At 46.7% G+C, this 13,107-nt stretch overlaps 1 protein-coding gene across 1 annotated transcript; it reads right to left on the bottom strand.

Annotated features, from left to right (window-relative positions):
* Window positions 1-831: 831 nt before the first annotated feature.
* Window positions 832-4,953, bottom strand: LOC122925912 (uncharacterized protein K02A2.6-like). The gene has a single exon (XM_044277256.1). It carries the CDS (start codon window positions 4,951-4,953, stop codon window positions 832-834), a length of 4,122 nt encoding a protein of 1,373 aa, XP_044133191.1.
* Window positions 4,954-13,107: the final 8,154 nt, after the last annotated feature.

Here is a 13,107-nt window from a genome sequence, read left to right on the forward strand (position 1 = left end):
GTAGATTTTTCTTCTTGGTCGGTAGAGGCGCGTAAGGCTTTTTCTAATATCAAGGAGAGTTTTGCTTCCGCTCCCATCTTGGTGCAACCTGATATTTCTTTACCCTTCATAGTTGAGGTTGATGCTTCTGAGGTGGGTGTGGGTGCAGTCTTGTATCAGGTTTCCTCTCCTGCCAAATGGCGACCGTGTGCCTTTTTCTCGAAAAAACTCTCCTCCGCAGAGAGAAATTATGATGTGGGAGATAGGGAATTGTTGGCCATCAAGTTGGCTTTTGAGGAATGGCGCCATTGGCTGGAGGGAGCCAGACACCCTATTACAGTGTTTACTGACCATAAAAATCTGGCCTACTTGGAGTCAGCCAAGCGTCTGAACCCGAGACAAGCCAGATGGTCTTTGTTCTTGTTATGTCCCCTGGACACTCTGTGTCTCTCAGGTGCTGCTGGCAATGCTGCCGGTATCTGCTCAGCAAGTTACGCACACAGGCCGATGTACTACTTAACCAGAGCAAGGTTTATTACTCAGAACATTATGGCATTCTTACATGGAGGAGTCTTATTCCAACAGCTTCTGTCCTTATCAGATGTAATCCCTTCTCAGCCTCATGTGTCTGCTTCCAGTTCCCCTCACACACACTGTCTGACTTCCTGGTACAGCTCCTCCTCCCCCATCATGCATCAGGAGAAAAGGGTAAAGGTCACAGTGATCTATCACAACATCACACCTCCTTTCCTCCCCCAAAAAAAAAAAAAAAAAACATAACAAGAGAACAAAATGTTGAACACATAACATAACAAGGCAAGCGAGATCAGTTCAGCAAGTAGTATCTCCAACTCAGTTCTGTGATTTCCGCAGCACTTCATGAGCCCTTTGTCTCTGTTCCCTGACCTCCAATGTGTCCCGTAAGATTTCAGCACTTTGCCAGCGAGGCGTTTGACGTCTTTGACGGGTAGACCTACGCAGAGGTACAGCACCGGGAGGAATAAAGTCAGTCAAAGGTACTGGAGAGGTCAGTGGGCGTCCCACAGACAAATCAGGCTCTGCAACTTCAGGCACATGTCCGGGCTCCTCAGGAATATGGTCACCAACCGGTTCAGGGTTTGGGTGTAAACTTGTGGGATCATGCCAGACACCATGCCATATGTCACCAGCAGAGTTCAGAGTAGACTCTGGTGGGTGGTCAGAAAGAAGGGTCGGGTTTGTCACTAGTTGCCGGCAAATGCGTTTCCTCAATTGTGAAAGGTGTCGCCGAACACAAATGCCTTCCTCCAGGCGGACAAGGTACATTCTTCTGCCAAGAGTTCCATCAATAACGCCAGGAAGCCAAGGAGGCAAAGCTCTGTAATTCTGAGACCATACAAGATCACCGGCACGGAATCCCAGGCGGCCCGGCGGAGGAGGTGTTGGTGACTGCTCCTGCGGACGAACTAAATCAAGTTTGGTGCGGAGATGCCTGCCAAACATAAGAAAAGCCGGTGACAGCCCAGTAGTAGCGTGTTTCGTGTTACGGTACATGATCAAGAATTCCAGCAGCTTCTCTTCTGACAGTCCAACCTGGTCCAGAGTGGACAGTAAGTGCTTCTTAAATGACTGCACAAATCGTTCTGCCAGCCCATTTGAAGCTGGATGATAAGGAGCTGTTTTGTAGTGTTGGACACCCAAACCACTAAGGAAGGATTGAAACTCATGCGATGTAAATTGAGTTCCATTGTCGGAGACTATGGCTGTAGGCAAACCAAATTGAGCAAAGAGCTTCCTTAAGACTAGAATGGTAGCAGCTGAGGTAATAGAAGGCATTTGAAAAACCTCTGGCCATTTGGAATGTGCATCTACCACGATCAAATACATTTTACCCTGGATGGGGCCAGCAAAATCAAGATGGAGTCTGGACCACGGTTCTGTTGGCCATGGCCAAGGTTGCAGGGTTCCTCTCTTTTGGGGTCGCTGGGCTTGACAGCACCCAGGACATTGAGCAACATAATCTTCAATTGCTGTATCCATTTGTGGCCACCAAACATAGCTCCGGGACCGCTGCTTCATGCGCACCACACCAGGATGGCCTTCATGCAGTATCCGTAGCATGGTTGATTGCAAGTACTGGGGTACAATCACTCTATCGCCCCATTGTAGGCAACCAGCATTAGTCACAAGCTCGCATTTTCTGGCAAAGTACGGACGAAAGTCACCTGAAACACTCTCTGGCCATCCAGTCTGAACATAAGAGAATATCTGAGACAGGAAAGGATCTGTGGCTGTATGTCTGGCAATCAGGGAGGTGGACATGCAAGATTGTGGCCTGTGTACTTCCACTACACGTACCTCTCTTAGTGGGTGGTCATCTCTTAGTGGCAATCTGGAAAATGCATCTGCATTGCCATGGGTATCATGGGAGCGGTATCTGATCGAATAAGCATAAGCTCCTAAAAATAAAGCGTACCTTTGTAAGCGAGATGCGGTTGTTGTAGAAATTCCTTTCTGAGGGTTCAGTATTGACAACAGAGGTTTGTGGTCAGTGATAAGTGTGAACTCCCGACCATAGACGTACGCGTGAAATTTTTTTGTGGCCCATACAATGGCCAAAGCTTCCTTGTCAATCTGGGAGTAGTTTTGTTCTGCTGAGGTTAAAGACCTGGAGGCAAAAGAAATGGGGCGCTCCGTGCCATCCGGCATGACATGGGAAAGCACTGCACCCAGTCCATAAGGCGAGGCATCACAAGCCAGGATGACGGGTTTCTTTAAATCATAGTGGACCAGAACTCGAGAAGACAGAATGAGTTCTTTAGAAAGCCGAAAAGCTTCTTCACATTTGTCTGTCCATATCCATTTAGCTCTTGCATCCAGTAAGCGATGCAATGGGTAGAGCTGGTGCGCTAGGTTCGGCAAGAAACGGTGGTAGTAATTTAGGAGGCCAAGGTAGGACCTGAGCTGGGTGACATTCCGGGGGGTAGGGGCATGGGTAAGGGCTTTAACCTTTTCTTCAGTAGTGTGTAACCCATGACGGTCCACCGTGTGGGCACAAAACTCCAGTTGAGACTTGAGAAATTCGCATTTTGACAGATTAACACGTAACCCATACTTTTGGAGTCTCCCTAGCACAGCTTCAACATTCTTTCTGTGTTCTTCATCAGTGGGACCAGTGATGAGCATGTCATCCAGTAGACATTGGGTGAAAGGTATTCCTGCCAGTACCTCATCCATGATCCGCTGCCAGATGGCTGGAGCTGGGGCTATGCCAAAAACCATGCGGTTATACTGGAATAATCCTTTATGAGTGTTAATGGTCAACAGATGGCGTGAATCTGGGTGTACTTGCAGTTGCAGGTAAGCTTGCTTTAAGTCTATTTTTGTAAACTTTTGCCCCCCAGCCAGTGAGCCAAATAAATCTTCAAGTCGAGGCAATGGGTATTGATCCACAAGAAGTTGGTTGTTCAGAGCTACCCTGAAATCACCACAAATCCTAATGTCTCCATTCTTTTTCTTGACAGGCACAATTGGTGATGCCCATTCACTTCTATCCACTTTTGTTATGATCTTTTCAGCCAATAGGTGGTCCAGCTCTGCTTCCACTTTTTTCCGCAAGGCAAAAGGTACTGATCTTGCCTTACAAAAACGAGGTGTAGCACCAGGCTTCAAGAGGAGGTGGGCCATCTTTCCTTTTACGGTGCCCAAAGAGTCCTCAAAAACCTCTTTAAAACGTGACTTCAGGGATTCCACCCAATGGTCTACTTTAGAAAGCAATGTACATTGGGCAATGGTAAAAGGAGGCATGCCCAGGGCTTTGATCCAGTCCCTTCCATACAGCGGAGGACCTCCATTCCTTACAACATAAAGGCGTAGACTTTGACTGTGGTTGCCTAATGTAACAAGGGGCTTTACATAACCCAAGGGCTGTAGTAGTTCCTTGCTGTAGGTTTGTAGCGTGAGCTTTGTAGGTTTTAGCGGCAGGGACAGACCCGATGCCTTTAAATCAGTCCATGAAATGACAGACACAGCTGCCCCTGTATCAACATCCATGGAGACAGGACAGCCATTGAGTGTGACATCCACTTTAATCGCCGGAGTACTCCCAGCTACTCGAAACAGTCCAACATGCTGGACACATGTCTCCTCATCAGAGCTAAAACCGTTATTGTCCATATCCACACGGAATGTCTGTTTACGTCTATCTTTTGTGGTAGTGTTCGGGGAGCGAGAGCTGCGGCAAACGTGCCCAATATGACCAGTCTTCCCACAGCGAAAACAAACGACATCCTTGAACTTGCAAGCAGGCGCACTGTGAGTAGTGTTACCACAACGGTAGCAAGTCGGGGTCCCAGAGACAGAAGAATTAGGGTGGCGAGGTTTAAGCTGAGTGGCAGGGGACGGGCGTCTCGAGCGTTGAGTGAAAGCAGTGTGGAATATTTCCTCACCCTGGCTTGCAGGAGTTGTAGGTGGTGCCTTCAGTAGAGTGGCGTCCCGTGTTGCCAACTCCATGACCGTAGCAAGGTCAGTGGCTTTCGTCAGAGTCAAGTCGGGTTCTGTGAGTAAACGTTTCTGTATGGCTGGGTCGCAGAGTCCCATGACGAACATGTCACGGAGAGCCGTCTGTAGGTAGTCTCCAAACTGACAAAGGGCAGCCAGTTTACGTAAAGCAATGATATATGTCTTTACATCCTCCCCGGCCTGCTGCCTTCTACCGTAGAATTTAAACCGCTCCGCGATTTCCAACGGCTTCGGGTTGTAGTGTGTATGTAGCGTCTGAATTAACTCAGGCAGGGACTTAGAGGCTGGCTTGTCTGGAGAAACAAGGTCTCTGAGGGTTCCATATGCAGCTTGACCCAATGCAGTGAGAAAAACTGCACTTCTCTTTTCAACAGTCACATTATTCGCTTTCATATACTGTTCTAGCCTCTCCACCCAGGAGGTCCATGACTCAGCTGCAGGATCAAATGGTTGAATAAACCCTATGAAGGCCATGTGTGCTAAAATCCACAATCCTCGTCGCCACTGTTATGTCCCCTGGACACTCTGTGTCTCTCAGGTGCTGCTGGCAATGCTGCCGGTATCTGCTCAGCAAGTTACGCACACAGGCCGATGTACTACTTAACCAGAGCAAGGTTTATTACTCAGAACATTATGGCATTCTTACATGGAGGAGTCTTATTCCAACAGCTTCTGTCCTTATCAGATGTAATCCCTTCTCAGCCTCATGTGTCTGCTTCCAGTTCCCCTCACACACACTGTCTGACTTCCTGGTACAGCTCCTCCTCCCCCATCATGCATCAGGAGAAAAGGGTAAAGGTCACAGTGATCTATCACAACATCACACCTCTTTTCAAGATTTAATTTTGTTGTCACGTTCCGCCCTGGAGTTAAGAATGTGAAGGCAGATGCCCTGTCACGGTTTTTTTTCCGGGAGGCGGGAATTTTGAAGACCCGGGTCCCATTTTGACTGAAGGTGTGGTGGTCTCTGCTCTTTTTTCTGAATTGGAGGCAGAGGTGCAGGCAGCCCAGTCAGAGGCTCCTGATCTTTGTCCTCCTGGGAGGTTGTTTGTGCCTCTCGCTTTAAGACACAAGATTTTTAAGGAACACCACGATACGGTCCTTGCTGGGCACCCGGGGGCAAGAGCCACACTGGATCTCATCGCTCAGAGATTCTGGTGGCTTGCGCTTCGTAAGTCGGTTGAGGGTTTTGTGGCAGCCTGCGAGACTTGCGCTCGTGCCAAAGTCCCTCATTCACGGCCGTCAGGTCCTCTCCTTCCCTTACCCATTCCTTCCTGTCCTTAGACACATCTAACCATGGACTTCATAACGGACCTGCCTCGTTCCTCAGGGAAGACTGTGATTCTGGGGATGGTGGACTGTTTTAGCAAAATGGTGCATTTCATCCCTTTTCCTGGTTTGCCCAATGCTAAGACGCTGGCGCAGGCATTTATTGATCACATTGTCAAATTGCACGGTATTCCTTCAGACATAGTCTCTGATAGGGGCACGCAGTTTGTTTTCAGATTCTGGAAGGCTTTCTGTTCTCGCTTGGGGGTTCGGTTGTCATTCTCTTCTGCTTTCCACCCGCAGTCGAATGGCCAGACAGAGCGCGTCAATCAGAATCTGGAGACATATCTGCGCTGTTTTGTGGCGGAGAATCAAGAGGATTGCTATTCTTTTTTGTCCCTTGCTGAGTTTGCTTTAAATAACCGTCGTCAGGAGTCCTCGTCTTTGTCATCTATTTGGCAAAAGATTCAGGATAATCTAAAGAGCATGAGTGAGAGATATAAGCGTGTGGCAGATAAGAGACGTGTGCTTGGTCCGGACCTGAATGTTGGTGATCTGGTGTGGTTGTCTACCAAGAATATCAAATTGAAGGTTCCCTCCTAGAAGTTGGGTCCTAGGTTTATTGGGCCTTACAAAATCCTGTCTGTCATCAATCCTGTTGCCTACCGTGTTGATCTTCCTCAGACTTGGAAGATCCATAATGTTTTTCATAAGTCCTTATTGAAACCTTATGTTCAACCCATTGTACCCTCACCTTTGCCTCCTCCTCTGATTATGGTTGATGGGAATCTTGAATTTCAGGTCTCTAGGATTGTGGATTCTCGTCTTGTCCGCGGTTCTCTTCAGTACCTTGTTCATTGGGAGGGCTATGGTCCTGAGGAGAGGATGTGGGTCCCAGTGACGGACATTAAGGCCTCTCGTCTCATTAGGGCTTTCCATAGGTCCCATCCTGAGCAGGTGGGTTCTGAGTGTCCGGAGTCCACTCGTAGAGGGAGGGGTACTGTCACAACCAGACAGCTGAGAAGCTCTGACAGAGGCCTTTCAGAACCTCCTCCTTGGAGTTTTCTTTGTTGTGGTATTCAGTTCCTCATCCCGTTAGCCTCTCTCAGCTGTCATGTAGTTGGACTGATTGCTTCCCTTTAAATTCCTCCCATAATGCTTTACTGGGCGGCTTATACTTCTTCCTGGAGTGTGTGTGCATGCTGATCCTGTTTCCCAGTCTGCTACAAAGTTAAGTGCAGTACATTTATCTGTTATTTTCTGTTTGCTGGATCCCAGGTGACCCTGACTCCCTCCGTGTCTGGTGTAGGGAGCCGGTGGTCGTGTCCCCTCACTATTGTAGGGTGTTCAGGGGTTATATAGTCGAGGTACGTGGATATGCAACCATCCACCTTTGGGATCTTTGCATAGGCTGAGCAGCCAGGGAAAGTGCTAGGTCTTGTGCAGGGGTCTCCCTTTTGGTTCCTTAGCTTTGGATCCAGTGAGTCATATATGCATGTTGCTTTGTCTTGTTTCCTGTACACCGTCCGTGACAGAGGTTCCCTGGAACTGAGCGCTTGAGTCAAAGACTATTCTGATTTGCCCCGGTTTGCGAGGATGGTAGACTCCAAAGGATGGAAGGTAACAGCATTCTTCACTTTCCATAAGGTCTGGTGCTGGCTCAGCGTGAAGGTCATCTAAAATCTTCTGCATAAATGCTAGAAAGTGCTCTTGCATCTCAGGTTTGTTACAGAGAGTTTTCTAAAGTGCAGCAAATCCTCAGGACCGCCGTACGCAGGATTGCGTCCTGCCGGCGGTCCTGCTCTTCTGGGTGGACGCATATACGCGTCCTCCCGCGAGAGCCGAGATTTCCTGTGAACGCGCGCACACAGGCGCGCACGCTCACAGGAACGGAAGGTAAGCGAGTGGATCTCCAGCCTGCCAGCGGCGATCGCTCGCTGGCAGGCTGGAGATCCGAATTTTTTAACCCCTAACTGGTATATTAGACGCTGTTTTGATAACAGCGTCTAATATACCTCCTACCTGGTCCTCTGCTGGTCCCTTTTGTTAGGATCGACCACCAGAGGACACAGGTAGGTCAGTAAAGTCGCACCAAACACTACACTACACTACACCCCCCCCCCGTCACTTATTAACCCTTTTTGAACCCCTGATCACCCATGATCACCCCATATAAACTCCCTGATCACCCCCCTGTCATTGATCACCCCCCTGTCATTGATCACCCCCCTGTCATTGATCACCCCCCTGTCAGGCTCCGTTCAGACGTCCGTATGATTTTTACGGATCCACGGATACATGGATCGGATCCGCAAAACACATGCGGACGTCTGAATGGAGCCTTACAGGGGGGTGATCAATGACAGGCGGGTGATCACCCATATACACTCCCTGATCACCCCCTGTCATTGATCACCCCCCTGTCATTGATCACCCCCCTATAAGGCTCCATTCAGACGTCCGCATGTGTTTTGTGGGTCCGATCCATGTATCCATGGATCCGCAAAACACATGCGGACGTCTGAATGGAGCCTTACAGGGGGGTGATCAATGACAGGCGGGTGATCACCCATATACACTCCCTGATCACCCCCTGTCATTGATCACCCCCCTGTCATTGATCACCCCCCTGTAAGGCTCCATTCAGACGTCCGCATGATTTTTACGGATCCATGGATACATGGATCGGATCCACAAAACACATGCGGACGTCTGAATGGAGCCTTACAGGGGGGTGATCAATGACAGGGGGGTGATCAATGACAGGGGGTGATCAGGGAGTGTATATGGGTGATCACCCGCCTGTCATTGATCACCCCCCTGTAAGGCTCCATTCAGACGTCCGCATGTGTTTTGTGGATCCGATCCATGTATCCATGGATCCGTAAAAATCATGCGGACGTCTGAATGGAGCCTTACAGGGGGGTGATCAATGACAGGCGGGTGATCACCCATATACACTCCCTGATCACCCCCTGTCATTGATCACCCCCCTGTAAGGCTCCATTCAGACGTCCACATGTGTTTTGTGGATCCGATCCATGTATCCATGGATCCGTAAAAATCATGCGGACGTCTGAATGGAGCCTTACAGGGGGGGTGATCAGTGACAGGGGGGTGATCACCCTGATCGCCCCCTGTCATTGATAACCCCCCTGTAAGGCTCCATTCAGACGTCCGCATGTGTTTTGCGGATCCGATCCATGGATCCGTAAAAATTATACGGATGTCTGAATGGAGCCTTACTGGGGGGGGTGATCAATGACAGGGGGGTGATCAATGACAGGGGGTGATCAGGAAGTCTATATGGGTGATCACCCCCCTGTCATTGATCACCCCCCTGTCATTGATCACCCCCCTGTCATTGATCACCCCCCTGTCAGGCTCCATTCAGACATTTTTTTGGGCACAAGTTAGCGGAAATTTTTTGTTTGTTTTTGTTTTTTCTTACTAAGTCTCATATTCCACTAACTTGTGTCAAAAAATAAAATTTCACATGAACTCCCCATACCCCTCACGGAATCCAAATGCGTAACATTTTTAGACATTTATATTCCAGACTTCTTCTCACGCTTTAGGGCCCCTAAAAAGCCAGGGCAGTATAAATACCCCACATGTGACCCCATTTCGGAAAGAAGACACCCCAAGGTATTCCGTGAGGGGCATATTGAGTCCATGAAAGATTTAAATTTTTGTCCTAAGTTAGCGGAAAGTGAGACTTTGTGAGAAAAAAACAAAAAAAATCTATATCCGCTAACTTATGCAAAAAAAAAAAATTTCTAGGAACTCGCCAGGCCCCTCATTGAATACCTTGGGGTGTCTTCTTTCCAAAGTGGGGTCACATGTGGTGTATTTTTACTGCCCTGGCTTTTTAGGGGCCCGAAAGTGTGAAAAGAAGTCTGGGATCCAAATGTCTAAAAATGCCCTCCTAAAAGGAATTTGGGCCCCTTTGCGGATCTAGGCTGCAAAAAAGTGTCACACATCTGGTATCGCCGTACTCAGGAGAAGTTGGGGAATGTGTTTTGGGGTGTCATTTTACATATACCCATGCTGGGTGAGAAAAATATCTTGGTCAAATGCCAACTTTGTATAAAAAAATTGGAAAAGTTGTCTTTTGCCAAGATATTTCTCTCACCCAGCATGGGTATATGTAAAATGACACCCCAAAACACATTCCCCAACTTCTCCTGAGTACGGCGATACAAGATGTGTGACACTTTTTTGCAGCCAAGGTGGGCAAAGGGGCACATATTCCAAAGTGCACCTTTCGGATTTCACCGGTCATTTTTTACACATTTCGATTGCAATGTTCTTCTCACACATTTGGGCCCCTAAATTGCCAGGGCAGTATAACTACCCCACAAGTGACCCCATTTTGGAAAGAAGACACCCCAAGGTATTCTGTGAGGGGCACAGCGAGTTCCTAGAATTTTTAATTTTTTGTCACAAGTTAGCGGAAAATGATGATTTTTCTTTTTTTTTCTTTTTTCCTTACAAAGTCTCATATTCCACTAACTTGCGACAAAAAAAAAAAAATTCTAGGAACTCGCCGTGCCTCTCACGGAATACCTTAGGGTGTCTTCTTTCCAAAATGGGGTCACTTGTGGCGTAGTTATACTGCCCTGGCAATTTAGGGGCCCAAATGTGTAAGGAGTACCTTGCAATCAAAATGTGTAAAAAATGGCCTGCGAAATCCGAAAGGTGCACTTTGGAATATGTGCCCCTTTGCCCACCTTGGCTGCAAAAAAGTGTCACACATCTTGTATCGCCGTACTCAGGAGAAGTTGGGGAATGTGTTTTGGGGTGTCATTTTACATATACCCATGCTGGGTGAGAGAAATATCTTGGCAAAAGACAACTTTTCCAATTTTTTTATACAAAGTTGGCATTTGACCAAGATATTTTTCTCACCCAGCATGGGTATATGTAAAATGACACCCCAAAACACATTCCCCAACTTCTCCTGAGTACGGCGATACAAGATGTGTGACACTTTTTTGCAGCCAAGGTGGGCAAAGGGGCACATATTCCAAAGTGCACCTTTCGGATTTCACCGGTCATTTTTTACACATTTCGATTGCAATGTTCTTCTCACACATTTGGGCCCCTAAATTGCCAGGGCAGTATAACTACCCCACAAGTGACCCCATTTTGGAAAGAAGACACCACAAGGTATTCCGTGAGGGGCATGGCGAGTTCCTAGAATTTTTTATTTTTTGTCGCAAGTTAGTGGAATATGAGACTTTGTAAGAAAAAAATAAAAATAAAAAATCATCATCATTTTCCGCTAACTTGTGACAAAAAATAAAACGTTCTATGAACTCACTATGCCCATCAGCGAATACCTTAGGGTGTCTACTTTTTACTTTCTACTATTTTTCTACTGTCTGGGCATTGTAGAACCTCAGGAATCATGACAGGTGCTCAGAAAGTCAGAGCTGCTTCAAAAAGCGGAAATTCACATTTTTGTACCATAGTTTGTAAACGCTATAACTTTTACCCAAACCATTTTTTTTTTTTTTGCCCAAACATTTTTTTTTTATCAAAGACATGTAGAACTATAAATTTAGTGAAAAATTTATATATGGATGTCGTTTTTTTTGCAAAATTTTACAGCTGAAAGTGAAAAATGTCATTTTTTTGCAAAAAAATCGTTACATTTCGATTAATAACAAAAAAAGTAAAAATGTCAGCAGCAATAAAATACCACCAAATGAAAGCTCTATTAGTGAGAAGAAAAGGAGGTAAAATTCATTTGGGTGGTAAGTTGCATGACCGAGCGATAAACGGTGAAAGGAGTGTAGTGCCGAAGTGTAAAAAGTGCTCTGGTCATGAAGGGGGTTTCAGCTAGCGGGGCTGAAGTGGTTAATGTCTGTAGCCAAGACGTTGGACGCTATCGCCTCACGGCAATAGGATGCTTTAAATTCTTAAATTTACTGTTGGTGGCAATACCCCTTGAAATAGTTAAAGGAATGGTTGTTGTATCTGGATAGAAGAAGCTTGGGTTATTCTTGTATCTTGCAACCTTCCGCACAAACTCTGCAAAATAAAAAAAGGGAGGGAAGGAAACATGATGTTAATACTTATACTTTGATCCTACACTAGTCCACTTTCCCTGAAGATGACTAGGCAACTTTGCTACAATAGGATTTACACCCTGAGCAGTGTCTAAATAGCTATGACCTGGTAAACTAGGATCTAACTTAGCAATTTCAAGTTCATGAAGGAGGTCACCTAACTCTCTAAGCTTATGATTGTCCTTAACAGAGATCTTAGTTAAGTTGTTTAGTCTCTGGAATAAGGCAGATTCAATGACTTCGGGGCTCCCATAGACTTGTTCTAGATGTTCCCAGGCAGCATCAAGGCCTACTTTAAAGTTATAAATGTAAACCGATTTAAGTCTCTTTACTTGTTCTGAAGATTGACGCCCCAACCACTTTATTAGTAAGTCGAGTTCTGCTTGAGGTTCAATGTCCAAGTTCTTGGTTACCGCCTTAAATGTAGATCTCCAACTTCTGTAGTTCTCTGGGCGGTCATTAAATCTAGACGGTCCAATAGTAATCAACTCTCGTCGAATCATATACTTGCTGAACTCTGCAGCATCAGTGCTTTCGGTTTTTATAGCCACAGGGGATACTGATGGTGGGCCGACTTGGACCATGGTTGGTATCAGATGTTTGCTGATAGATGGAGAGAAAGGTGTTGCAGATGGGTTCAAAGTAGGTAAGGGTCTGTCGTCTGAAGATCTCTGAGCATTTGAAGTTGAAGAGAGCTGTATCATAAGGGGTATAGAGTTCATTCTGTATTCTTCTGCTGTGCCTTTGTAATCTCTATTCACATAGGGTTGTGGTGGCACATGAGCTGCGTAGGTTAATTCACTTGATTTTGTGACATGCGGTAGTTGTGGAGTGTCTCTGTTAGTAGGTGTGTGTAGTTTACCAGCTTGATTTGGCAACACGTTGCCTTCTGATCCACTTGCTGGATGATTATGAAAAGAATCTCCAACTGTTGGTGGGACTGTATTGTCGTGGTTCTGGGTTAAGACAAACTGTAGGGTTCGTTCAACAGGGTCCTGACAAGCAGCCAATCTGGGACAAGCTGCTCCTTCTTCTTCCAATAGGGCTTGTTCCAAGACAGATAATTCAGCTAAGGCTACTTTTTTTATTTATTCTTCTGAAGGATTTCTAGCTCAGCCTCTGTTTCTGCTTGAATGCGTTTAGCTTCTGCTTTGATGGCTGCTTCTCTTTCAGAACAGGCGGCTTGACCCTGGGCTGCTGCAACCTTCTGGCGAGCTTTGACTATTTGGTCGCTCAGCGTTGACCTTACAGAGCAGGACCGCAGTGACTTAGAAGAGAATTT

Source organism: Bufo gargarizans, chromosome 2, assembly GCF_014858855.1.
Source record: "Bufo gargarizans isolate SCDJY-AF-19 chromosome 2, ASM1485885v1, whole genome shotgun sequence".
NCBI lineage: Eukaryota > Metazoa > Chordata > Amphibia > Anura > Bufonidae > Bufo > Bufo gargarizans.

Excerpts from the sequence above, each read along its gene's own strand:
- LOC122925912 (XM_044277256.1), bottom strand. The coding sequence starts at position 4,953 with ATGGCCTTCATAGGGTTTATTCAACCATTTGATCCTGCAGCTGAGTCA.